The sequence below is a fragment of the Trachurus trachurus genome (genome assembly GCF_905171665.1).
Source record: "Trachurus trachurus genome assembly, chromosome: 21".
NCBI classification, from domain to species: Eukaryota; Metazoa; Chordata; class Actinopteri; order Carangiformes; family Carangidae; genus Trachurus; species Trachurus trachurus.
The window spans coordinates 1,587,905-1,615,880 of NC_139899.1; the positions used below are offsets into that span (position 1 = coordinate 1,587,905).

The 27,976-nt window shown below is 45.0% G+C and overlaps 2 protein-coding genes across 3 annotated transcripts; one reads left to right on the forward strand and one right to left on the reverse strand.

The window, feature by feature from the left end:
- Positions 1-918: 918 nt before the first annotated feature.
- ybey (ybeY metalloendoribonuclease) lies at positions 919-4,332 on the reverse strand. Its single transcript, XM_083997195.1, has 5 exons — positions 4,272-4,332; positions 3,120-3,336; positions 2,898-3,029; positions 1,951-2,019; positions 919-1,242 (listed from the first exon to the last, which is right to left on the reverse strand). The coding sequence occupies exons 2-5, from the start codon at positions 3,327-3,329 to the stop codon at positions 1,147-1,149; spliced, it is 507 nt and encodes a 168-aa protein (XP_083853321.1). The 5' UTR covers positions 3,330-3,336; positions 4,272-4,332; the 3' UTR covers positions 919-1,146.
- On the forward strand, positions 3,753-27,974 carry mcm3ap (minichromosome maintenance complex component 3 associated protein). Of its 2 annotated transcripts, XM_083997168.1 has the most exons (29): positions 3,753-3,810; positions 4,025-5,681; positions 6,344-6,591; positions 6,964-7,045; positions 7,861-7,996; positions 8,074-8,267; positions 8,361-8,500; positions 9,985-10,182; positions 11,159-11,427; positions 12,806-12,968; positions 13,175-13,332; positions 14,029-14,252; positions 15,235-15,470; positions 16,464-16,564; positions 16,658-16,789; positions 17,035-17,148; positions 17,312-17,464; positions 17,564-17,761; positions 18,513-18,581; positions 18,676-18,810; positions 20,798-20,951; positions 22,113-22,377; positions 22,561-22,658; positions 23,906-24,296; positions 25,505-25,789; positions 25,884-26,013; positions 26,725-26,910; positions 27,132-27,282; positions 27,459-27,974. In XM_083997168.1, the coding sequence occupies exons 2-29, from the start codon at positions 4,151-4,153 to the stop codon at positions 27,618-27,620; spliced, it is 6,303 nt and encodes a 2,100-aa protein (XP_083853294.1). In that variant the 5' UTR covers positions 3,753-3,810; positions 4,025-4,150; the 3' UTR covers positions 27,621-27,974. The 2 variants fall into 2 exon arrangements, with proteins under 2 accessions (XP_083853294.1, XP_083853295.1); XM_083997169.1 differs by having other exon boundaries at positions 3,795-5,681.
- Positions 27,975-27,976: the final 2 nt, after the last annotated feature.

The following is a 27,976-nucleotide window of genomic DNA, read 5'->3' on the forward strand; positions in this document are numbered from 1 at the left end:
AGTCAGATTTTTCTCTATAAAAGCCAACAGATTTTTCTATTTATTGCAATCTAGGGTTGATGGATCTTTAATTAACCCATTAAGATGATACCGTGGCAACTAGTCATACATACTAGATCACCAGGAAAGCTAGTTACAGTGATAAAGTCTTACTTTATCCTCTTTATGGCCAGTATTCACTACTTATAACCTTAGGACTCTGCTAACCCTGATGAACTAGTTCATATCAGATGTGCTTGAATATAGAGTGAAACTAATAGGAGTATTTTGTTATTCTTGGAATGGTTCCAATACCAGACACTGGTTGTACAGTTCTTTCTTTTTTGTTACCACTGTAAAAAAAACAAAAAAACAAAATCACATTTAAGGTTGTCATAGCTTATGTGCAGCAATGAAACATTGTGTCTGCTGGACAAAATTCAGACCACAGAATTATTTTCTCCTACAACGCAGAAGAAAATCTACAAGATATAACAGAAAACATGAGTAATAAGTCTGTATGGATTGAATATGATTTTCTTGATACCTAGTTGTATATAGTTAAGTTTTTAGGAAGTGTCCAGCTGCATCATTAGCCGACTTCCTGGAGCTAAACTCTTCTGTTGCACCTTGGATATACTGTATACCCGCTTATGAGAACAGACAATTTATTCCTTCTTTTCTTTTTCTTTTTTTTTTTAAATGAATTTTCATTTCTGAAACATGGCGCCTTCCTGGATATCCTGTCCCAAATGCAGCAGTGTAAAAGAGGGTAAAATGTATTTGTGAAGTAAGAATGAACAGCTTTTTTTCTACCCTTCATACACAACTGACTCTTCCTAAAGCAGATTTTAATAAAAAAAAATATCACAGTGAAAATGCGCAGACTTTTTAATTGGTGTTTAAAACTATTTAATAACACTTGGATCCAGTGTTTCGGGATGCCCACACAAAACAGCAGCTGCACGAAGTCCTTCATAAAACAGTTTGCAGCAAACATTGGTTGTGAGTAAAACAGAAATCTCCTTAAATTAGTTAGTGAGTCAAGGCAGACAAAGTGTAAATAAAACAAGTCCCAACTGATTTCAGGACAGTGTACAAACAATATCAAGCACCACAGTACACTTAGTGCAATGTTCAGCTGTACAGGCAGAGTGGCAGTCACTGTCACCTGTCTTGGTTGCATCTCTTCATCAGTGGCTCAAGATGTCGCCCAGTGAGTCTATTGTACTCACTCAAAATGTAGCTTTCCCTCTGCAGCATCTGCAAGCAAATTAAAATACAACAACTCCTCAGTTGGTGGTGATGAAGGCGCATTTCATCACCATTATCTGAACACGGTTCTCTGAACATGTGTAAGTTCTTTTAACAGAGCATTTCAGAGATGCATAGAAAAGTGGCCTTTGTGTACATCAAAGTGACCATTTGCCAAAATTATTTTAAACAACCCACAAATTTCAGAGAACAGTTAGTTCTGACTAACACTGGATCTACCTCTTTAAAGACATTTTGATACAGTGTTTACAACATTATTTTCAATGCTTACAGAAAAGCTAAGTACCATTCACCTCCACTGTATCAGAGAGGAGGGTGGAGGGAAGGTTGTCACAGAGGGCGAGACTCGACTTAAAGGGATAGTTCAACATTTTGGCAAATTGGCCCATTGCCATAATCCCATTAGCCTCCGTAGCTCTGAGCAGCTCGCAGCTCTGCTGTTCTAAAAATAGCTTGCACCTACAATTAAAGGTAACGAATCTACTCTTAAAACTATAGGGATTATGGCAATGGGCCAATTTGCCAAAATGTTGAACTATCCCTTTATCTGATGGGATATAAATTCACATGGATCATAAAGATTTGCATGGATACACAGGAGGGGAAGTTGTAGCGACTGACAACATACTTTACTCCATAGTTTGGCTGCATCGGCCCTTTCATTGTGTTTTGCACATCAAAATGTAACATACACACCTCGGTCCACTCTTCCTCTGTCTCGTGCCTGTAGCCCAGCAGGTGACAGATCCCGTGTGCAGTGACGACCTGAAACACGACGTAGACGGTGCAACAACTGATCAACACCAGCTGAAGTCATTGCTCTCATCACGAGGGACGTGATGTAACAGACATGTAGATGGATGACTGAAGTGTTAAAATGCTGTTTATTGCAAACATCTCATCAACAGATATCTCAAGGCTGACAAATATCTGTCAGTGATCAAATATTTTATCTTATGCTTGTTCACTGTTTTCTGTATGATGTTTTCTTCATTTTTTGATTGCTTTATTTTCTCAATGATTTTGTATTTTGTGTTTTGTGAAGCACCTTGTATACTTGGTTTTGAAAGGTGCTATAGAAATAAAGTTTATTATTATTATAAATGAAATACACAGTGGTATCATGCAAAGGTTTTTATGCACCCCAGGTCAAAATTGCTGTTAATGTGAACAGTCAAGCAAGTGGAAGATGAAATGATCTCAAAATTGGTAAAAGGTTAACATGAGACACTCTTTTGCAATATTTTAAACAATATCAGTGTATTATTTTTGTTTTCTGAAAGGGAAACAAAGCAGCAGCCTGCAAAAGAATGGGAAACCCAGGAGACTTGAGCTCTCTGGTAACTTTGACCAAGGAATCAGACAAGATATTTACTATTTACATGCTGTGATAGTTTCCAAAGGGGGGGGCTACTAGCTACTAACTATGCAGGGTGGACAAACCCTTTTCCCTTTCTGTCATTTTGAAAATGTATAATAATAATATGATGTACATTGTTTAAACTGTAAATGCCATTTGTAACTTTGTGCCTTTTGGAGATCATTTCATCTTCCACTTGCTTAATTGTTAACATCAACAGACATTTTGACCAGTGGTGCCCAAACTAGCATGCCACTGTATCTCCCAGCCTGCAGCTACTCACAGTGAGAGCTCCATGCAGATCCAGAGATTCCTCTTTGCACTGTTTCATCACAAACTCGACCCCCAGGAAAATGTCCCCGAGGTTCAGTTCATCCCTGTGAAGAGGACAGGGCATCTTCCCGGGTCTTATGTCCTGAAGGAGACAGTCGGTTACACTTAGCAGAAGCATTTGGAAGTAAATGAATAAATATATTTGTCACTCATATATTTTGGTTTTATTTACCTCGTAGAATGGAAACGAGAGGACATCCGTGGGCACATTTTTCTTTCTGTAGATTTGATTAATTTGCTGAATCCTGTAGTTATCCACGCAGATAATCCCCAAGTCAAATTTCTGGATGCCCAGGATGTGTCTCAGCGTGTCAACATCCCTCCGCAGCCTCGCGCGGCGAAGAGGCACCACCTTTTGGAGGTTCCGTAGTACTACTCCCATTTTAAAACTCCAAGTAAAAAGACAGAAGAGATGTTAAAAAATCTCGACTCATATGTAAACGGTAAAAAACAACCTACTTCCGACGTCGGTCAGCTCCAGGTAGCCGCGCGGCTACAGGTTAACGGTTAGCGGCGGTTAGCTTTGCGCTAGCCACACGATGTTGAACCAGTCCAGGCACAATTCAAGGTGACACGTCCCAGTGGTGTCAACACAAAGTCCCCCGAAACCGACTGTTGGAGCCTGAACTGGCTTTTATGATATGGCAGCGTGTTTGAGTAAAGTACACACGTATCTGTCATTGAAGAAAACCGGTTGCCTGCCGGTTCATAACCTCACCGAGTAATGAATCACTCACCGCTGGCTGCCGCGGAACCGAGTTTAGTATTGGACGGGGACCGAAAAAACTGTCGGACCGGAAGCGGATGTCATAAGTTGTGTTTGAGGTTTGAACTGAAGCAAAAAAAATCAACATAGCTGAGAGGTGAGTCTGTTTCTATGAAAGCGGCAAAACATAACTAACTGCAGAGTGTTTAGATAGTTGTTGTTTAGTCGATACAGAGTCAGTGAAGGCAGCGGACGGCTCAGAGGCCGCTGCATCGACACTGTTTACAATGTTAGCTTATGCTAACAGTCCAGCCATGCATGTTTACTCGTCCGTGTATATTCATAACAGTTTGTTGACTTTTACTTGATAGGGCGTTACAGTGAGGAAACAAGAAGACTGAAGCAGACAGACTCAGTCAGCTCGACTGTCTGGATGAGACACTTTTCCTTCAGCAGTTAACCGAGGACTAAACCTCGGCTCGGACAATATTTGCGCCATGAATCCGTCCAACCCGTTCGGCAGTCCGCAAGGTGGAGCCTTCCAGGCCCCGAACAACACAATGAAGACTGGCTTGTTCCAGTCGTTTGGACAGCAAAGTAACGTTACCACCAACCAACCTCAAACCATGGGGTTTTTTCAGCCATCAGCGTTTGGACAGCCACCCGTCTCAAGTCAGCCCACACCTCATGGAGCTACCATGTTTGGACAGGCCCCAGCCTTTGGACAGTCCTCTGGACAGCCCGTACTGAACCAGGCTCAGCCGTCGTTCGGACAGCCGTCACTGGGAATGAACAGCTCAGGCTTTGGGAGAGGTACGGCACCAGCTTTCGGACAGACGAGCGGATCGAACCAGAGCAGCTCAGTCTTCGGGCAGACGCCTGCGTTTGGACAGACCTCTGCTTTTGGACAGGCGCCGGGGTTCGGACAACAGGCCCCAGGGTTCGGCCAGCAGCCCTCGGGGTTCGGAAGCTCCCAGATGTCCTCTGGTTCCACCACCGTCGTAGGACAACCTCAACCACTGGGATTTGGACAGCCTGCGTTCGGGCAGCCGTCGTCTACCACGGCCACCACCGGTGTGTTCGGCACAGCTCAGAGCGTGACCCAGAGCCGAGGCTTCGGGACAAGCGAATTCAGTTTCAAGCCGGCCAATGAGGCACTTTTCAAACCCATCTTCAGTGCCAGCCCTGAGCCTGCTAACCCGCAGACCACTTCCATGTCCAGCTCACCTTTCGGCGGCAGCGGAAACCAGACGAGCTCCAGCGCCATGAGCAGCGGCACCACCACCTCCACGGTCTTCCCCCTGATGACGGGTGATAAATCCGGGCCACTTGGCTTCAGCTTCTCACAGCCGGCCGCAGCCCCCTCCATCTCTGCTCAAAACAACCCTCTAACAACCAGCAGTAGCGGCGCTCCCGCAAACACTCCGCAGTTCACCTTTTCCCAGCCGGCCCCTCTCTCCAGCTCCACCACTAAGGCTACCACCACCCAGCCCACCACTCCATCGTCTTTCAGCTTTACATCCAAAGCCCCCCCACTTCCACAGACAACATCTCTTTTTGGAGGAGCTAATTTTGGTCCGCCCCCACCTTATAGTGAAACAAAAGGCCAAGCGGAGACGAGTACAGAAGAGAAGAGGAGTAACCTTGAGGCCCTGGGGGAAACAAATGTATTTGCACGATTGGGCAAAGGCACCAAACGCAAGGACGATCCCACGGGCCCCAGCGGCGGCTTGGAGAGGCTTCCCGCCGAGGAGGAGATTCCAGTAGAGGGAGATTCACCAAGACACCCTCCGAAGAGGCCCCTGATGAGGTCCCGTGGACCACCGGGAGGGTTGTTCGGCAGGGCGCTGAGTGGTCTTCGTAGAGAGGGCACTAACCCAGTGAGGCGAGACGCCACAAAGGAGCAGGCAGTGAAGTGGGAGGAGGCGGGAGGGGAGGAGGTAGAGGACAAGGGTGACGAGCTGACTGCTACACCACCGGCTGCACCAACACTCAGCAGGGAGGCGCTGGACCAACCTGAGGAGTCAGGTGAGATGTACAAATCATACAAACTAGATTATCTGTCTTTAAAGGGATAGTTCAACATTTTGGCAAATTCGCCTATTTTCATAATCCCTATACTCATAGCAGTAGGTTCAGTACCTTTAATTATCGTATGTTGTTTTGAGATCGGCGGGGCAGAGACGCGAGCTGCTCAGCGAACACAATGGAGGTGAATGGTACAGGTCTGTCCCTCATCAAACTCATCAGATTACACAATCCAACAACTCCAAAACGCTCTCGTGGACATTCACCACACTATGAAATAATCACATATAATTATGTAACATTACGACACATGAAGCAAATATTCAGGACAGGGGACCTGTACCATTCACCTCTGTTGTGTTCACTGAGCAGCTCACGTCTCTGCCCCGCCGATCTCAAAACAACACGCACCGATAATTAGAGGTATTGAACCTACTGCTATCACTATAGGGATTATGGCGATTGGCACATTTGCCAAAATCTTGAACTATCCCTTTAACATGAAGGCGTGTCAATACATTTTATGAATGAGAAGTAAAGGTGGAATAGAGAATAGTATCTTCAAAGACTTCAAACATCGCCTCCATGAAAGTACATTTTTGATGACATACTCCAAACCTTTGATTAGAGGCCACGTCTAAGTTCTGAATTTAACTCTCCAGATTCAGTAGATGCCCCTGACCCCAGGCTGGAAACTGTCACCCCCGTGAAGCGCGGCGTACGCAGGGAGAGCTCAGAAAGCCTCAGCGGCATGTCTCCCACCGACTGCACCGCCCTCCAGTGCAGGCACATCCCACCAGCCCTCAACAAAAAGGACGTCATCGAGAAGCACTTTGCCCGGTTCGGCAGAGTCTCTAAAGTGTTGTGTCGGCCCGCAAAGAACGTGGCTATAGTCCACTTTGATGACCATGTGAGTAAAATCTGTCCACCTTACCCATAGTGGTAAAAGTTCATTATGTCCTGTGGCTGTGTTGTTTTGTTTTATAAGTGCATTTAGTAGAATGTGAGTTTTGTGTGTTAACTCACATTGTCAGATGTTTGTCAGAAGAGCAATAATACAGCCATAGTGGAGAACTGGTTTTGCTACTAGGTTAGACAGGGAGACAATAGTCTTCCTCTGTATTTTGAGCTTGAAAGAACTACTCCTTCATCAGTTGTGTGACCGGGAATCAGTTTAAACTTCAGGCTTTGTGACACTGAAACACCCAAAAGTTCACAAGGTAACCAACTAATCCTACTCATGATGATGTGAATTTTTGACTTTATATTATTTTTCTCCCAGGCATCAGCAGCAAAAGCCAAGAAGAGAGGCAAACTCCTGCACCGACAAGAACTCCTCCTCCTGTGGCAGAAAAAGAAGCAAAGTAAATACACTGTATTTCTGTGAAACCTCAAATAATATGGAAATTACACCTAACATTTACCGTTCTACTGTTAAAGGGATAGTTTGGCAAATTGGCCCATTGCCATAATCCCTATAGTTTTAGGAGTAGGTTCGTTAGTGTCAGTGCAAGCAATTTTAAGAACGGCGGAGCAGAGCCGTGAGCTGCTCAGAGCTACGCTACGGAGGCTCATGGGATTTCTTGGTTTCCCTCATCAAACTCATCAAATACACAATCCAACAACTCCAAAACGCTCTTGTGGACAAGTTGTGACCTGCGCAACGGAGTCAAGGTGAATTCATGCAAAACCGCTGATGCGTGTACCCGTCAGGGCCAGTTTATCGGCAATTAGTCTCTGCATTTGCCTCTAAAACAACTCTGTCTGGTAACATTCCGTTATTATCTCATAGCGTGGTGAATGTGCAGCTCACAACTTGTCCACCAGAGTGTTTTGGAGTTGTTGGATTGTATATTTGATGAAGGAAATCAAGAAATTCCATTAGCCTCCGTAGCGTAGCTCTGAGCAGCTCGCCGCTCTGCTCCACCGTTCTAAAAACAGCTTGCACCGACAATTAAAGCTAACAAACCTATTGCTAAAACTATAGGGATTATGGCAATGGGCCAATTTGCCAAAATGTTGAACTATCCCTTTAAGAAGTACAGTTCTGACCAAAGGTAACAGACAAACAAAAACTTTGTTCAATACATATGTGTATGCAAGAGTCCTGATCATTTTATTTAATATAATCTGTTGTTCACTGCATTCATTTTCTGTATTTTTCTCTCTTTTGCCTCAGGCCCAGGGGAGAAAGGGAGCAGAGCTGCAGCAGGAAAGGAGACAGAGCAAGAAAGCCAGGAGGAGACAGAGTCCCAGGCTGCCTCCTCCCCTCTCAGGAGACCTGCTCTCAGCAGCACCATGGCCTTCAGCCGCAGGTAACTCCTCACCAGTATGAAAATATAGGTAAAAAAAGAAAAAAAAAGTTGCTGACATGTGTACTTCTGTGTGCCAGCTCTCCAGTGAAGAAGCCACCAATGGTCAAGGCTCTGCAGTTAGAGCCTGAACCTCAGAGGGAGAGCAGCACCGAGTCCCAGAGCGCAGAGCGCCCAGTCCCCTCCTCCCTCCAGCACCTCATTGGTCAGTTGGCAGAGAGCGCAGAGGACAAGTACCGCTTCCTGGAGCAGATAGACAAGATCCTGCGTCAAGGTGAAACTACTTCTCACAGTAGAATAATGCAGCCTTTAACACGGTGTTAAAAAAAACAAAAACCCAAGAGTCATTTTGTTCTGTCCGGAGCAGGTCGACCGAAGCGGACGGACCTGGTCCTGTCCAAGGTGTTTGTCGGGACGTGTCCTGACATGTGTCCAGAGAAGGAGAGATACATGAGAGAGACACGGAACCAGCTCAGTGTGTTCGAGGTCATCCCTGACACAGAGATGGTAATGTCCTCTAACTTATATTACACTCAGACTGAAGAATATAGGCTGTTCTCAGATCAGACAGTACAGTAGGGTGGACTTCATGTCACTGATATTCTATATCCTATGCTCCACTTCAGCATGGGAGCACATAATAAAGAACAGCTGGATGTAAATCTAGCTGCTTTTATTTATTCAGCTTTTTGGTCAAATGCACATGAGAAAAGATCTCGTATAGATTGGTATTGTAGCTTGAAGGATAAAGTTGCTGCTTCCGGGAGCTTTTCAAAGTGCTTTACATTTTGATTGAAAAAGTATATATAAGAGGTGAAACAAGAAGAATAACATGGACACTAATGCACAATAAAATATAGCAATAGTAAAAAATAACAACCTTTAACAACAATAAAATAAAATAAAATGCAAGATAAAAATTTAGGGCAAAATATAAAAAACACTCAAAAGAAAAATAACAATAAGAGAGAAAAAGTAATAAAATAGAAAAATGAAATAATGTAAATGTAAAATAGAATAAAATCACTATGAGACTATAACATAAAAGTGAGATTAAAGAGATGGGTTTTTAGCCTACGTTTGAACGTGTCAATGTTTGTGACTTCTCTCAGATCCTCCGGCAGGCTGTTCACAGCTTTGGGGCATAAGGCGCGTTTCCACTGCAGGAACCTGGGGGTCATTTTACGGGGCCAGCCCCGTTGGTGTGTGTCTCCACTGCAGGAACTTCCCCCACAGGGCCGCTTACAGGAACTTTTACAGGGCCGAACGGAGTCCCTGCCTGGGGGTAGGTACTCGGATCGGCCCTGAAGAAGTCCCGGTGGGGCTTGAGATTTACTCTGTGCTGATTGGTCAGACTCAAAGCAGGATCATGTGACGCTAAGAGAAAGCCCCAAAATAATATGCATTTTTGTAACCCAACGTTACTAAAAACGGAAAAACGGCCGGAAAAAAAGAGAGAATAACTCAGTAAAAGACGAGAGTAGCAGTAGGCCTGCCAGAAGAAAAAAAAGAGTGGTAAATAGGCGATCGCGGGATTACGTGACGATCGAGACGGCATTTCTTCTTTTAAGAAAGCGTCTATACTGACAGAAAAAAACAACAAGAGCAGTAAAAAAAAAAAAAAAACACTGCACAACGACAACACAATGATGGAAACTGTTGCACGTCGCCATAAGGGTAGGTCCTGTCTGCAGTGGAGACACGGCCACCCAGAGGGCCGAGTGAGAGGACGGTTCCTGTAGAAGTTCCTACCCCCTCCTTTTACCAGGAACTCCTGCAGTGGAAACGCGGCTAGTGGCAGCATCACCAGATGTTTTTGTTCTGCTCTGAGGGACGGTTAAAAGAGAGGAGCCAGAGGATCTGAGCGGCCTTCCTGGTTCATACAATAAAAGCATCTCTGAGATATAATCTGGTGTAAATCCATGGAGTGCTTTAAAAACTAATAAGAGAACTTTAAAATCAATATGTGTAAACCTCTGTCCCCAAATCAGGTGGACCACGCAGCAGCTATCAAGGAGTACAGTCGCTCATCAGCCGACCAGGAGGAGCCCCTGCCCCATGAGTTGCGCCCCCTGCCCGTGCTCAGCAGGACCATGGACTACCTGGTGACTGAGATCATGGACCTGGGCCAGGACAACTACCGCGACTGGTACGACTTTGTCTGGAACAGAACCCGAGGCATCCGCAAGGTGAGGTCCAGCTAAAGATCAGCTTTGAATGAAAAGAAAAACAGTGTGTTTATTTGAATACATTTGGAGCTTCCTTTTTGAGGTGCAAAAAAGTATCTGAAGCATTGAATTTTTCCTGGCAATCTTAGCTATAGCACATACTGTGTAGGCTTCACCGAGTTGTGTGATATGCTGTCGTATATCATCACAGCATTTAGTCGACCTACAGACAAATATGGCTGAGTGGATGAAAAAAAACACAACCCTAATGCTCTGTATGTCCTGCATCAGTTTACAATAAGGCCTTTTCCAGCTACTTTTTTAAAATAACTTTATTTAAGGAATTTTCAGTTATATAAACATAAGCATTAATACATGTACAAACATGCCAACATTTGTTATCATCATCCTGTGTTAGTACCCTCACCATATACCCTCCCTTGGAACCAAAAGCACACTAAGAGGAAAAAAGGAGATCCAGTCTTGCACAAGTGAAACATCAATGGACTAGTCAGACTGGTTGACTCGAGCAATGGTTCTCAAAGTGGAGTACTGGGGGGACCCCCAGGGGTCCTTGAGAGGGATCAAGGGGGTCCCCAACTTTTTCTTGAAATTTTGAATTTTCTGAATAGTTTTTTTTTTTTTTTAAATTTGAGAAATTTTACCACTTTTTTCTAGAAAATGTTTAACTTTTTTTTTTTTTTTTTTTAGAAATCTTACAACTTTTTTTAAATTTATTCTTTATAAGTATGTTTTTTGGCTTTTTGCCTTTATATGATAGCACATAGTATAGAGATAGACAGGAAAGGGGGAGGCAGAGAAGGGGAATGACACGCAGGAAAGGTCTGCCTGACGCGGGATTCGCTCCTGTACTTCTACTGTTTGAATACTCATGTGCACACAAACCATCAACTACTCATAAGCAACTGTCTGAACTGTTCAGCCAAATCCTGGAGCATGTGTCCCAGACTGATCCACCACTCTGTCCCACCCACAGGACATCATCCAGCAGCACCTGTGCTGCCCACACACGGTGTCGCTGATCGAAAAGTGCACGCGCTTCCACGTGCACTGCGCCCACCATCTCTGCGAGGAGCACATGTCGTCTTTCGAACCCAAGATCAACAACGAGAACCTGACCAAGTGTCTGCAGAGCCTCAAAGAAATGTACCAGGACCTGGCTACGCGTCAGATCTACTGCCCCCGCGAGGCAGAGTTCCGCCAGTACAACGTGCTGCTGAAGCTCAACGACGGAGACATCCTGCGGTCAGTCATGCAAATCACACACACAGATAAGCAACAATAAAAAATCAGTTCTGAAGAAAGTTTTTTTTTTCTTTTTATCCCAACCACCACCACCCCTTGTGGGGACCTTTTTTTCTTTCTATTGTTAATTTTTTACTTTTATATGAATTTTTTATTTTTTCATTTTAACTCATTGAGTGCCAACCACGTAATTTCTCGTTTTTCGTTCCCATGCGTTGAGTGCCAAAAACGAGATTTTACGTTTTTTGCTTTTTTTTTAAATTATGAAAATAGACACTTTAATACACATTATATGTAAATTTGGGGACTCTACGACGAGCAGAACTGAAATAGATGACGATCAAAGTCTCATGACAGCTCATGATCTGGAAGTTTTTATCATAACTCAGCTTTTGCAAACGGAGTTCTGCATGTGGATGCAGCAGCTGCTCCGCTCTCACCCGCGAGGCTCCAGCAGCTCGGAGCAGAAACGGGAAGCTCTCAGCCGACTGTCCCGCCCGGTTTTCATCTCGAGCAACACCGTGTCCTCCTGTGGTAAAATGTGATGGTCTCTGGGCCAAAGCAGGCCACCGGCACCGACCCGTACCACAGAAGGACCGCGACCACCGGTGGGACCGGTGTTCCTGACCTGCTGTGGCCGAGAGACCATCACGTTCCGCGGCGAGAGGCTGTGACACGGCACGGTGCGTCTGTGTTATTGTTGTTTAGTGGCGCCCCCCCCCCCCCCCCCCCCGCCCCCGATGGTGGTTTTGTGAATAGAACAACAAGTTGTATATATTTATCTTATACGAGCCCTTTGATCCAGAAGAGCGACAGACACAAACAGCGCACCTTTCATAAAAAACGCTCTATCTCCTTTTCTAGAAAAAAAGGAGGGATTTTGGTGAAACCCAGCCATGTTTAGCTTGACTTTTCTCAGGAACAGAGGCACGTAGAAACAAACGGTTTGTGGCCATTTGAAGCATAAAGTTAAACCTTTCAAATGAGCACACAGTATGTGTTGGTGGCAATAATATAGAATACACTATGGCTCTACATGAAAAGTCAAAAATGGTCTAAATTGCCGGTACACTTGACTAAAACTTTGGAAAGGAGCGGGGCACTCAATGAGTTAAGAAAAAATGACACAAATAATCAGGTGGCAGTAACATACAAACCCTCAACATCACAAACATAAGTAAGGATAGAAAACAAAAACTAAAAACTAAAAAGCGAACAAGCTATAACAAGACAATAGAAAGCAACAGAAAAGTGTCCAACTGAAAGACACCAAAAACAAAAAACAAAGACTAACAAGTACAGACACTGCAAACATGATACTGAGCGTGTCTTTTGTTGCATCGTTCCAACTAAGAAAACCCTCCTCATCTCCACACAGTGAGGTGCAGCAGTTCCGCGACGACGTGCGTAACTCACCTGAGGTGAAGTTTGCGGTTCAAGCGTTCACTGCAGTCAACAGCAACAACTTTGTGCGCTTCTTCAAGCTGGTGAAAGCAGCCTCGTACCTGGCCAGCTGCCTCCTGCACAGATACTTCAACCAGGTCAGAGACTCCATTCTCCTTCAATCAACAACATGAACCTGTAAAAGATTTTCCCTCCATAAGAATCTGTTCCTGAACGTCACATTTGATCAGAACTCGTATAAATTCAACTTGTATTCAACTTTTTGTCTTTGTCCTTGAATGGATTTTCCATATTAAATCTGTACCACTCACTGTTCTGTCCTGTGAATTTTGTGCGTGTCCAGGTGAGAACTAAGGCCTTGAAGACCCTGAACATCGCCCACACTGTCGGTCCACGCTCCACCGCGTTTCCAGTCGAGGACATCGCTCGAATGTTCATGTTCCGCAGCATCACAGAAGCAACTGACTTCGTCCAGCAGTACGGCCTCAACGTCAACGAGGGGTGAGCGTCTATTTGCTATATGCTGTGATTTTAGAGTTAAAGGGATACTTCACCCAAAATCAATAATTCACCAATTTTCTACTCACCGTCATGCCAAGGAAGGGTTTGGAGAACTTTCGGAGTCATTGAAACGCTTTTGGAGATTTGCTGTGAGATGAATAAGAACATCTCTCAGCAAATCTTGCGCAGCCACTGGGAGCTACTGCTACAACAGCGCTAAAAACAGAGATCAGATGATTTTTTTCCAAACAACTTTTTCATGTCGTGCCTTCAGGACGCTTAGGTCAGTACAGACGAGCAGTATGGAGGTATCTGGATGTTTTGTAGTGTGTGTTTTTGGACGATTCGAAAGTGAGCTCTATCCATCGCCATTATATGAAAATCCGTTGCCAGCCAGACCCGCCCTGGAACTCCAACAGAGTTAAGATAACTCTGAAAGTTCTCCAAACCCTTCCTTGGCATGACAGTGAGTAGAAAATTGGTGAATTATCGATTTTGGGTGAAGTATCCCACATTTCTACGCCTCACAATAAGGCGGTTGTGATAAAATGCCACATAATGGTCTCATCTGCAACAAGCTGACAGACAGACAGACAAACAGGACCAAGCACCTTAGCAGATCATAAGTCAAGTTTAGAGAGGACTGTCATGGCTCGTAGTATTTTAGTGCAAATGTCCAACACTGTCTGTTCACAGTATGGTGGAGCTGAGTCGGACAGCCTATCAGGAGCCGGAGCCGCCGCTGTCCCAGAAGAAGTCAGAGGTCATCCTGGCAAAGAAAACAGTGTTGACTGGAGAGGTGGTACACGGAGGTCCCCTCCCTCCCCCTCCCCACCACAGGCCTGTCTGCAGCTTCGACTCCCAGAACAAATACCGAGGAGAGGGGCCTCTGGCTGAGCCCACGTCAAGCCACTTTCAAGGTACCGGTTCCATTTCACACATTACCACCCTGTCAAGACATGTTGTCCTTTTTTTGAGTTGGACTAGTAAGAGTTTAAGTTAAAGGGACAACGAGGAGTTTTGGAAAGCGAAGTGTGTTCATACTACATTTAGTCAGAGGTTCGAAGACAATCAGATACCGTCGTAGTTCCATCCATAAACGGCGATTCGGCGGCGTTATTCTCATGACCTGCTGGGCAGCGTCCGCGTAACCGAAAGTAAGGAAACGCTGGTCGGCTCGCCCAGCATTTCCACCATTAATTATAATTACAAAATAACGATGGAGACAAAACGATATATTTATCGAAAATGGAGCCATCAACAAGTGTGGATAGCGTAGATTCGTCCACATTAATGTGAGACTTTTTTATAACCAAATACAAACTCCTCGTTGTCCCTTTAATAGGTTTTTTGCTGCATTGATGATAATTAGGAATAAAACACCTTAGTTCTCTACTGCCGTACAAAGGCAAAGTGCAGTATCTGTAAAAATGCCAAACTGAGAAAAACAGCTTTTTGTGTTTAAGCATCAAATTATGAATAACTACCAAGTCTATAATTGATTAGATAAAGTTGGATTGAATTAAATGTATTTTGTAGTTTGTCTTTCTGACCAATTTTGACCGTTTTATGGCAGATACTGCACTTTTGCCTTGGTTTTGGTGCAGATACTGCACTTTGCCTTGGTTTCACAGTGCTTTTTTGGACGGACAGCAAAATAAAGAAGCCCAAAAACTCTGGAAATTTTAGCAGTTCCAATATCAAATTCTACCAGATTGAAGAGAATATGCCACACTTTTGATAAAAAAAGAAAAACATTTGGAAAAACATTTGGATACTGCACTTTGCCTTTGTAGGGCAGTATAGAGATCAGACCTGCATCATCTCAACAGAAATCCTCTTAAAATTCATTATGAGAGCCAGATCATCATTTTCATTCACTGATTTTCTTCACTGTCTCAGCCGTTGCTACCAGAGTGGAGGCCAGGCCGTCAACCAGCGCTGAAATTCAGCCGCCTATCCAGCCGCTTCTTGCCGCTCCCTCTGTGTTTGCGTCTCCTCCAGTTGTTGCAGAGGAGCCCAGCTTCAGCTCGGCCCCACCAGTGGTCGCCCAGCAGCTCTTCCAGCCCATATTGCAGCCTCAGCCTGTCAAACCACCGTCACCTCCAGCCAAACCTCAGCCGGTGTACAGCGACGAGGTGGGAAACAACGATTCATTCTCACTTCTACAGTAGTTCTTGGAAACAGTTTCCTCTGATTTTTGAATGACTGACTGTTGCTGTAAATATGATGGAGGAACATTTACTCAAATATTATTTCATCTACGAATGTAACTTTGGGGTACTTTCTGCTGCTACACTACAGGAAAATATAAAACTTTTACAGTATTTTTCAATGTTCTAATCTACATTTCCAAAACGGATTCTAGATTTCTAGAACAAATTCAGGTTACAATTGAAAATAATTAAAATAGGCTTCTCAGTGACAGAGCAGCCTTTTAAAGGCTGATTTATACCTCCGGATACGGATGAATTTCGATGAATTACCGTAGGGTATAAATGGGCCTTAAGAGTTGCAGGATAAATTATGTGATCAGTGATAACAGCACAATCACATACTTTTGCATTTTTAACTGAAGTGCCTGTTTGACAGAGGTCTGCAGCATTACCATCTCTGATTTAGTTAAAGGGATAGTTCAACATTTTTGGCAATTTGGCCCATTGCCATAATCCTATAGTTTTAGCAGTAGGTTCGTTACCTCTCTCTGGTGGACAAGTTGTGACCTGCACATTCACCACGCTATGAGACAATAACGGAATGTTGCGAGACAGAGTTGTTTTCAAGGCAAACGCAGAGACTGCTTGTCGAAAAACTTGTCAACATGAATGTTTTGGAGTTGTTGGATTGTGTATTTGATGAGTTTGATGAGGGAAACCAAGAAATCCCATCAGCCTTCGTAGCATAGCTCTGATCAGCTCGTGGCTCTGCTCCGCCGTTCTAAAAATAGCTTGCACCGAGAATTAAAGATAATAAGAATAAAGCTCTGCTAATGACTTCACAATTTTGACTCATAAAATTTGATATTTGTACAAAATGAGTTTTCAGGCAACAAATGCTAAGTTCAAAAAAAGAAATGCATAAAAGCTCATAAATTCACCTGTACTGACTGACTGACTGTGTTGCTCCTGCAGGACATCATGGCTGTACTGGACTGTGTGATAGAGGAGGTGGTTGAAACAGCAGTGAGAGAAGTAGCTGATGTTGGTGCCAGCTACGCCACGACCGCTCTCGCGTAAGTTGACATGATTTAATAATCCATCCGTTCTCACCTCAGTTTAAATAACAAATGATAACCTGCGGCCCCTTTACCTCTGTGTTTGTGCAGAGAGAGCAGTGTGCAGGTGGAGACGCTGGTGGCTGAGGTGTTGGGACAGATGCTGCAGGAGGTGTCCTCCACTGAGATCAGGTTGGAGCAGGAGCGGGTTGCTGAGGAGAAACGCAAGCTTGACGAAGCCAGGTTGGTGACCTAGTGTCAATTTAAAATTAACATTGTGATTATGGGATGCTAGGATTTTTTTTAAACCCTCGGCTTGGTAAAGAAACAGGAAAACATAACACAAAATAAGATTTGATACCTCTCTTTTTTCCTCTTATTCATATTCAAACAGACATGTAAACTGCCCCATCATCCAGAGTAGGTGTTCACCATGATTTAATTTTCCACAGGCAGTACTCACCCATGTTTTGTTTCCAATTAACCAGGAGGAAGCAGGAGCATGAGGCTTTCCTGGCTCATTTCAGCTTCTCTTTCTGCACTGAACTCATCTACGAAGTTTTAGATGAGACCATCAAAGAAACGGCCGCCTCTGAGATCCAGTAAGAGTTAAAAACTCATCAAAATGTGATGGTGTCTGTTGTCAATGTTTGATCATTTAATGTGATACCAGCAAGAAAAGTACAAATCAGAAAAGTTCTTTCACTACCACTGTGACAATTGAGTAAAACTAAATTGAACTTTATTTTCTCGTCTCTTCTTCAGGCAGGCGGTGGATGAGAAAGCAGAGCGTGTGGCTAAATGCACAGAGCAGGTCTGCAGCAGTCTGGTTGAGGAGACCCTGAAGGCAGACATTGTTCTGATGGTTGAAGAAATCCTTGATGCCGAGCTGCAGCGAATCCATAAGTACATCAAAAGGTAAGAGAACAGAAGACCAGTAACATGTAAACTAAACATGTGACACAAACCCCAGACCAACATATATCACTTTCATCTCCTCCTCCTCTGTACCACTAGGTGGCGCGACGTGGTAGCGGTTCGTCGGCAGCTGAAGAGACAGATGAGAGGTTTCCCCGCGGCTCCCTGCTGCGTGGACCCGAGATTCAAACTCAAGGCTCTGGCCCCCAGCGCCCCTGCGCGGCCCTCCATGGCAGATCTGGCTCGTGGGCTGGTGAACCTGGGCAACGCCGGTACCCTGGCCCTGTCCAGCACCAGGTACTTACATATCCAAGCTGTCTGGACTAATGAAAAACTGTCAGAGCAGGGCGTCATGTAGCTCACTCAGTAGAGCAGGCGGCCCATAAATGGAGGCTGTGGTACTTGCTGCTGCTAGTGGTGTGCATCTTCACTGGCCTCACAATTCAATTCAATTCAATTACGATTCACCAATCTATGATTCAGTTCGATTAGATCCTCAGTTTTCCATGTCAGTTTTCTACCTCACTCTCTCTCCCCCTCCCTGTCTCTCTCCATTTGTCCTTTCAAAATAAATGCATTAAAAGCACGGGGAAAAAAACGGACTTGTGAGCTGGTGGTGGTGAGAAAGCCACCGAATTCTACGCAGGAAAAATCCATTGTGCTTTGAAATAGAATAAATCACAGTCTCTGTATGTGAACAAAATCAAACTTGAATGAATAATTTCAATTTAAAAATCGTTTGTGACATAACTGCATTGATTCAGAATCGTCCCATAAGAATCCCGATGCATCTTTGAAACAATTATTTTCGGCACCTCAACTTGCTGCAGCGACCCGGGTTCGAATCCACCTGGCAGCCCTTTGCTGCATGTCATTCCCCCTCTCTCTCTCCCCATTCCCTGTCTCTCTCCAGCTGTCCTGTCAGAGTAAAGGCACATGAAAAGATACTTGAAAGAAATAAAACCTGTAGGAGAATTCTTCCATAGCCAACAGTGTTTGACGTGTGGTTGCTCCAGTAACTATGATTCATGTTCTGTATCTTGTTTAGATTATTGAAGATGAGGCAACAGGCGATCCACCAGATGAGAGTCCACTACTACTATCAGCAGCTGCTTGAGTAAGTCTGGACGTGATGAGTGTGTTTTTTCAGTTTGACGTCCACATCATTTGATTCTTTGACACATTTTGACTCTTCCTCGTGTTACGTTCAGGGAGACGGTTTGGGCGCCGCTGGACCTGCCGGCACTGGTGGTAGAAAACATCCCTGACCCCCCGGACCGCATCTTCTGGAAAGCTGCCCTCCTCCTACCCAGTGACCACGAGAGCGTGGCCAGCCTGGCAGACAGGTAGGCAGCCGCAGTAGAGCACGAGGCTGTGACAGGCAGATATTTAAAGGGATAGTTCAACATTTTGGCAAATTGGCCCATTGCCATAATCCCTATAGTTTTACTAGGTTCATTGTGTATCAGCGGTTTTGCATGAATTTACCTCGAAAACAACTCCGTCTCGTAACGTTTCGTTATTATCTCATAGCGTGGTGAATGTGCAGGTCACAACTTGTCCACCAGAGCGTTTTGGAGTTGTTGGATTGTGTATTTGATGAGTTTGATGAGGGAAACCAAGAAATCCCATTAGTCTCCATAGCGTAGCTCTTAGCAGCTCGCGGCTCTGCTCCACTGATCTAAAAATAGCTTGCATCGACAATTAAAGGTAACGAACCTACTCCTAAAACTATAGGGCAGTCATTCCCAAACTGTGGGCCGCGGCCCCCTGGTGGGCCGCGACGGTATTGCAAGTGGGCCGCCAAATCATTTTCAAAATAGAATGATTTTTGTGAAAATATTTTTTGAAATATATTATATGTAATATTAGGCCTGGGGGATAAAACAATCTCCAATCTGGACCGCGATTATTGACTATGGACATGTTTCCTTGATCACACGGCAGAAATAAATGCGACAGCTGCCTGTCAGTCTGCCGTCCGCGCTGTGAACGCGCTCCAGCGAGTAGAGCGAGGGGAGTATTTTACTCGCGGTCCGGCCCGGTCCGTTCACCTGTGTCGGGTCGTCATGTGTTTGAAGCGTCGCACCGGACACCCAGCAAAGTACCGTAGGCTAGGCCGACTTTGATTAGTGTCGGGGGCAGAGGGTTGAGTGTCCAGCAGCAGCAGGTCAGTGAGGAGACAGAGGAGGCTCCAGCAGCTTCATGTTGCTGCTGTGAGGAGCAGAGTGCAGTCAGAGCAACGTGATGATACTCCGGTAAGAAAGTGGAGGAAAAAACTCCGACCGTGGAAACACGGAGCTGCTCGTGTCGTTTATTCAGCGGTAACACGTCTCATATGTTGACTGGTCAACGGCGTGAAGAACAGGCTCTTGACACAGATGTTACAGTGTGTGTGTGTGTGTGTGTGTGTGTGTGTGTGTGTGTGTGTGTGTGTGTGTCAGCGCTGTAGCCTACACAGGTACGCACACACGGGAGCGTCGGAGCAGTGAAGTGAAACAATAACCTGCAGATCACCTGAGTTGACGTGAACTGTGAGTCAGAGGCAGAGCGATACAACTTTAAGAGTAAAAAAGCTAAATATTCATCAAGATCCATAGGAGATCCTATTTTACCAAAATAACAGATGTAGGCTAGTAGATGTACAGCTGCATCCTCTCACTGCAGGTAGCCTAGTCCTAACTAATGCAGTCTAACATCGAACAGTGAGGCATGAACATCTTTATAATGAAAATATTATAATACAAAAAATATGATTAAAATAAAAATAAAACATTAATATTCTTTAAAATGAAACTGACATAATGGTGTTTCTGGAGAGTTATAGGAAAACAACAACAATGTAAATCAAACCAAACTGTGGCCCGTCTCACTCAGTGAACATGAAAGTGAACTCATGTCATCCTCCCAAACTGAAGCCTCTCTGTTATTCAGGATTTAGTCAGGATGCTCCTCCAACTGGCAGCACCAGTTGTGTTACAGTAGTGACTGTGGAGCTTCCTACTGTACATGCCCCCTGCTTTTAGTTGAGTCCTGAATCTTTATCATTAAATTAAAAAAAAAGAAGAAAAAAAAAGCTATGAGTACGCATCATTTGGTCGATGTAGGGATGAAGGTGGGCCTCGAACATTTTTTAGATTCTCAAGTGGGCCCTGAGTTAGAAAAGTTTGGGAACCCCTGCTATAGGGATTATGGCAACGGTCCAATTTGCCAAAATGTTGATCTATCCCTTTAATGTCTCTTCATATTTAGATTATTTTGTGACTGCAGCATTTCGCAGCCTGCGCTCATCAGACCTGTCACTGAGTTTGTCCCCCTCTCTTTTGCATTTAGCATCCTGTCAGACTGGCTGGAGGTGAAACTCGGCGGCGACAGGATGTCCGAGGTCAGAGAGGAGCCACCAGACGGCGCACTGCAGACCCTCTGTGTCACCAACACACTGCAGGAGGGAGGACAGCGCACTTACAAAGTCCACATCAGCGTCAAGGTCAGATCAAACACTGAGGAAACAGATCCAACTCTGGATGTTTGTGGTACGACGTGCATTCGGCACAGTCAAGGGTTAGATGATAGATATAAGCAGTGATGGGAATGACGGCGTTATGAGAGTAAATGCGCCGTTACTTGACTCAAGAAGTCCTGTCACAAAATAATACACCCGTTTAAGTGTATGTTATATCAGAGACGTCCTATACGCTTTTTTTTCAGTCCATCAACTATCAACTCTTCACAATTATGCACTACTTTGTGTTGGTCTTGGTCTATCATATAAAATCCCAATAAGGTCAAGGTCAAGGGCACGTTTATTTATAGAGCACCTAATAAACAACCTAGGTTGACCAAGGTGCTTTACATTAAAAAAAAACAAATAAAATACAATGGTACATTTCAAAAGACAATTTCAGCAATGACACATGCATTCAGCACCCCAAACAACTTTGTCTCACACAGGTCCAAAAGCCTTCATCTCTTCATCTCAAAAATCTCCAGAGTCTCTGATGACCGGATATGCAGTGGTAAACTGTTCCACAGTTTAGGGGCAACCACTGCGAATGCTTGATCGCCTCTAGTTTTAGCCTGCACCGGACAGGAAGCCAGTGCAGAGAGACCAGAACTGGGGTTACTATATTTTGCTCTCGCTTCGCTTTGTGCCTGTTAGAAGATGAGCAGCAGCGTTCTGCACAAGCTGCAGGCATCATAAAGAGCGCTGCTCTAAACCGACATACAGCAAATTACAGTAATCCAACCTCGATGAAATAAAAGCATGAATTACCTCCTTCAGGTCACTAAGAGAGAAATATGGTTTTACCTTGGCCAGAAGTCGCAGCTGGAAAAAGGTGCTTTTGAATACAGAGCCAATTTGACTGTCAAATTTAAACTAGCTGTCAAACATGACACCAAGGCTCTTAATGACAGAGCAGTTTTCTGGACCCATGGACGGGGGCAGAACTTAAATTACATTTAAGTTTGAGGTTGTAACGTGACAAAATGTGGAAAAGTTCAACGGGTTTGAATACTTTTGCAATGCACTGTATATCATATCCCCATATGTATTAATAACCATGATCAGTATTATAGGATACATGTAAGTTTTGACTCCTGCTGAGGCAATGTTCTGACCGCTCTTCTTCTTCTTGTTGTGTCTCAGGCGTCCCGCGGCCCACTCACTGAAGACGGTCTGTCCAAAATGGAGGAGATCTGCGAGCTCCACGGGACAGGAGCTCTCATCATGTTGCTCCCCGCTCTGCCCATCACAGAGCCGGGGCGCGACGAGCAGGACGTCCCTCTGCTGTCGGCGCTGCTCCAGCTCAAACAGCTCCAGCAGGCCAGCACCTGGCACTGCCCGCTGCCGCTGGTCATCCTGGTGCCAGGACCCGACGGCGGCGCCGAGGATACACTGAAACTCGCCGAAGGTAATTAACAATAAGAATAGAGACACTAATGTGTTTCTGAACAATAGACTAAGATTTAAATCTCGGTCAATAGTATCAACACACCCTCGGATCATTTATGTATTAATTAAAATCAAGTTGGTGATTCATGTCAATCAGACGTGTCCAACGTGTGTTAATGTTTGTCCCTCCTTTGTCCCTCAGCTCTGATGCTGCAAACCCTGGTGAAGGACGGCCTGATATCAGAGTACACCTTCCTCTTCATACCAGAGACCACCAGTGACATCCAGGGATCCAAACAGGTACTACGGTACACACACACACACACACACACACACACATAGGGCTGAGGTAGAGAGGGTTGGATTGTCTCTCTTGCTTCCCATTTCTCTTTATTCTCTCCATCTTGTCCCTTGCCTTTCTTCAATGTTTTCTTTCCCCTCCTTCCTCTCGCCCCATTTCATCGTTGCAATCTCTTTTCTGGCTTTAAAGCCCCAGTGTTTAACTTATTTGGCTTTTTATTAGCAAAAATCAAATATGTCTTTCATAAATACGTATTTCACTGAAGTGGAATCACACCCGCATACAAATGAAAGCTTTCTGGTACCTTAGAATGAGTTGTTACAAGTTGTTACAAATACATAAGTGGGCGACGCACCGAACCGAGGCGGCCATGTTGCATCGCCATTTTTTACAGTGGCAGCGTGACCGTAGGTAACCACGGAAACTCAGCGGAGCTGTCGGCTCGGCCTGTTAAAACTGTCACCACTGTGTAGTGTGAGGAAGGACGGAGGCACTGATGTTGCATTCAGGTGCAGTCAGGCAGATGGCCGTCGGCAAACCAACCGGATGTCATTTTACTCGATGAGAGAAAGACGGTAAAACGTGGATCAGGAAAACAATACGACATCACCATGACAATATTGTCACCTGTATTGTTTGGCCTCGTGCTGGTGGACCACTTGTTTACATAGACACTTGTTTATCCTGTTACATGCAGCGTCTGTTGTCTGTCTGACGTCTGCCCCATTTCACGTGAATGCAAGAATACGCTCCGATATGCAACCGCAGCGCTAGATGGGGGAAATTCCTACATATTATACCTTTAAGGTGAGCTCCAGAAAATAGATCTGAGACAAGTTGTGTCAATCCCATTTTTGATCTAATCAGACTGATCAGCTGAGGTGGTGTTCCCACAGCTTGGTGTTCTGTTGCACCAGAACCATCATCTCCTTCTTCATCCTGCTCATCTTGTTGATCACTCCTTTCACTTCTCCTCCAGCGCGTTCCTCTGTTCTTGCAGTTCCAGTGTTTCCTCCCTGATCTCCTCCTCTTCTTCCTCACACTTATTCAAATGACATTTTCTGAGAAGTCCTCAGGGGATGGATCCTCATATGCAACATATAATGAACCCTCTCCCTTGAGGAATAATGAGCCATAAAGGTTCAGAATGACTGCCGTACATTGTTTGATAGTTTTAAAACATTTCTTTGAAGTCTGTATGTCCCTCTAACATTGTGTGTCTTCTCTCCTTGTTGTGTGTCTGTAGCTGAACCAGGCGGTGCGTTGGCTGCTGGCCCGTGCCCCCCCAGCCTTCCCCCTCTCCTGTCAGACCCTGGTGCAGCTGGTGGAGGCCAGTCTGAGCCGCGAGTTCGGTCCCAGAGTTTACACCCACCGCCAGGAGCGAGCCGCTGCGTCTCTTCCCTCCCAGGACCCCGCCCCCGTCATCCAGCTGTACAACGCCCTCCTGGATCACGTCGCAGACAAAGTCTCGTCCCAGGATCTCTGCAAACTGTCGTGGCCGCCGGGCGAGTTCTGCCTGCCTGATACCCGCGACTTTGTCCCTCATCTGGGCTGGAACTCGCCTCAGCACCTGGCCTGGCTTCACAGCGCCATCCTCAGCCTGCAGCTGCCTCAGTGGGACCAGCTGGCGAGTACCGGTCAGTGACCGAGACCACTTGAGTGCTCTTGATTGTGTTTTCCCACTCCTGTGTCGGCCTGTTCGAGTAATCATTTTAAATTGGTAATCGCGAAAAAACGTTAAATCAATTTTTTACAGCCCCCGTTCATGTAGACAGATAGACAGACAGACAGACAGACAGATAGATTTATTATTAGAGGTCCATTTAAAAAGCATGGATGCAAACAGCGCGCCGAAAAGCGAAACTCGCTTTTTTCATGACCAATTAGGTGACTTGTGTGAATCGTTCAGATCCGAAGAGTTTTTGTTTTTGGTAGGGGGGGGGGGTCTCAGCGTCTCAGCTGGGGTCAGTAAAATGTTTTTCTAACAGGCTGACAGTGACAATCACGTGAAACTGAGGCGAACTCATTCATGGTTGTCTCTGATTATACTGATAACAGCCGACCTCCAATGTTGACGCGCGACGTGCGCGCTTGTTACCCAAAGCGGCGCGTATCCGCGTGCAGTCGGTGCGACGGCGACGCCGTTTTTCCCCCCCGTGCATGTGGAGCTGTGCGCCGCGGACATGCACGGTTCCCTCCGTTGCTGTGTCAGGCAGGTGTTTCCACGGAGCTCTGCCTCGTTTCAGAGGTGAAGGAGAGACGTCGCCTCCGCGATGTAGAATGTGTTCAATTAAAGTGAAACTAACACATTATATAGGCCTATATGTCCATTACACACTGAATGAAACATCCCATGTCTTTATTTATTCAGTTTATTTTAATAGTAATAATTATGACTAACATTCAGTGAAGACCTAAAATTCAGTATCTCCAAAATTGAAATATTGCAAAGGATTTTTTTAAAGCATTTTTAATATAGAAATGTTGGCCTTCTGAAAACTATGTCCATCTATATGCACTCAATACTTGGTTGGGGTTGAACTACTGGAAATTTACTTTTCCATGATATTGTAATGTAATCATTTGTTAATGGTGAGCCCCCCCCCCCCCCCCCCCCCCCCCCCCCCCCCACGCCAGACAATTCCTCTCTTTTTTGGTCCTGACCCGTTTGCATCCCTGAAAAAGACACAAACAGCACACACATAAAATTGTTTGTCATTTCACAAAAAAATCGTAATCGGTTTTTGAAAGAAGAGCAGCCCTACTCCTGTGTAATAACCACCTGAGGACAAAAAACCAAACCAATAATTAATTAGTTTTTATTTCCTTTTCTGCCTCTCCACAGACTCGTGGTCTGAGCTCTGCTCCTCCATCTACCACTACGCCGCTCAGATCCCAGCCTCACGCCGCAGTCAGCCTCTCCTGATGTCCCGGCTGGAAAACCTCCTGGAGAGGGTCCGACTCAAGTGTCACCGTACACGAACCCCCAGGTCCAAGCTAACCATGGGAATGGTTGCCATGGAGAGCGCGAGTCCAGCCTACAGTCAGATCCCTTGGGACGACGTGCTGATGATCTGCATAGACCACAAGCTGAAAGACTGGCAGATCCCCGGCCTGCCGGTCTGTGACGGTGAGGACGTCCTGCCAGTCAACACACATCCACCACCGGCGCCAGCTCACACCGTGGGACCCGTGTGTAACTTCTTGTTTTGTTGCTTTTAAAGATGCTGTGACGGAGGACGGGGAGATCCTGGTTTACTTGCCCACAGACTCACTGAAGGGTTTCCAGCCCCCTGAGGAGTGGAGCCGGGCCATCAACCAGACACACCGGGAGAAGCATCAGGAGAGAGAAGGGTAAGGAAGAGCTGTTAGTCTTCTTGACATTGACCTTGAACTGTTAGAGGTAGGGATGGGCAATGATTTTCATATATCTGAGTAGTCGTTCAATAAAAAAAATCGAATGGTTTATGAGACTATCGTCTTGTCTGGAAAAAAATGTAAACGCTCCTTTTTTTACTGGCGCAGAAGAAGGAGAAACACAGAAAGACTCCTACAGCCATCAGAAAGTTCTGTGTGGATCTATGTCAATTAAAAAACAAATAAACTGACTGACTTAATTGTAACGGTATCGCTTCTCATAACAGTATAACAGCACTTTGGTCAACCTGGGTTGTATTTTTAAATGTGCTATATAAATAAATATGTATTGTATTGTATTGTATTCGAATAATTGTCAAACAGTTTCTGGTGATTATCAAATAGAGCTTTTGCTTTGAAATGCCCATCCAGTTTTGTGTGCATCCATCCATGTGCTGTCTAATAAAGCTACATGTTATACAGTTGCTGTGCTGACCAATACGTTTCATAACATTGTAGCTTATAGGGGGAAACATATTGAAGCAAAAATACATAGTATAAGATGTATACAATGTGTATTATTGATTGAGGTGGTGAGAATTTTGAGGAACATGTGAGCAAAGACGAGTGGTATCACAGTTACATGTTCCACACTCGTCCTCCTTTTCTTCACCTCTCTCACCGTCTCCCTCTCTCTGCCATCTTCAGGGCGAGTGCAGCAGCGTGTTCCACACCCAGCAGCCCGTTCCTCAGTCAGAGGTTGTTCCACGATTTGACGGAGCCTCTCGAGGCCTCGGCACCGACGCTGGACATCACACACACTCCCACACCAGAGGAGCTGCTGGCCCACAAAGTCCTCCAGAGCTTAGAGGAGGAGAAGGCTGAAAGCAAAAGGTAGAATAACAGCTCTGCTCTTAGATAGATGCAGCTAATGGGGGGTGATTATATTTAATACACCATTTTGGTATAAACAGTATTGGAAGGGCAGGGAAGTGTACATACGACTACTTGCATGATAGAATGAATTATTTCATTTCTCTCACACTTGTTATTTGGCAAAAATATTCCATGATATTTTTGTCATGTCTAATACTCACCGCTGTATCTCTGTGCAGGACCATGGATCAGCTGCAGCGCTGGCTGGATGGCGACCCCTTGGACCACTTGTCCACTCCGCTGTTCATTCCCTCCTCCACCCTGCTGTCCATGCCTACAACCATAATCCAAACACCCACAACCAAGACCAGAGACGCAGCAATTAAACAGGTGTGACATCTCTTCTGTCTCCTCCACGATTCAGGGTCTTTATTTTTTTTGAGAACCCTCTAGGAGGAGGACACGTTTAGCCCAACACTTGAAGTTTGTGCTGTATCTTTTTTTTCTTTTTTTTTACATTATGCAGTTTATAATGGCCACTCATTGTCTTGGTCTTGACTTTTCAGGAACCTGATGACCTGTCAGAGAAAGCAGACTGGCCTAAACCTGTGCCTGTGTCTATGGCGTGGAGACTGAAGGAGCTGGAGCGACAGATAGCGTCCAGCCAAGAGGAGGAGCTGGCCTGCAGGCTGAAGCTCAGCGGCCTGCTCAGCATTGTCGACGACTGAACTGCTTGAGAAGCAAGGACACACAAGCCATTCGTCCAGCGCAGACTACTGTTATGTATTTGCTGAGCTCATGCAGAGTCACTCAATGTCTCATCATTTCATCTGTTGAGGTCAGATTCAGTCATTGGAAACGTGTGTCTTATTTTTTTGTTTTTATTAGCGTCTTGGTGTGAACAATTAAGAACTAAACCAAGATTTTTACTCTTGGTCTAATTTTTCTATCAGTGTATTAGTGATTTAGCATTTATAACTTAAAATGTGTCACATACAAACAGAGTCTGAGGGTTTTTGAAGTGTGTTCAAACCTATAGAAAAGCTGCTTTATCTGCCTGTAACATGTTGAATCACGTGGAAGG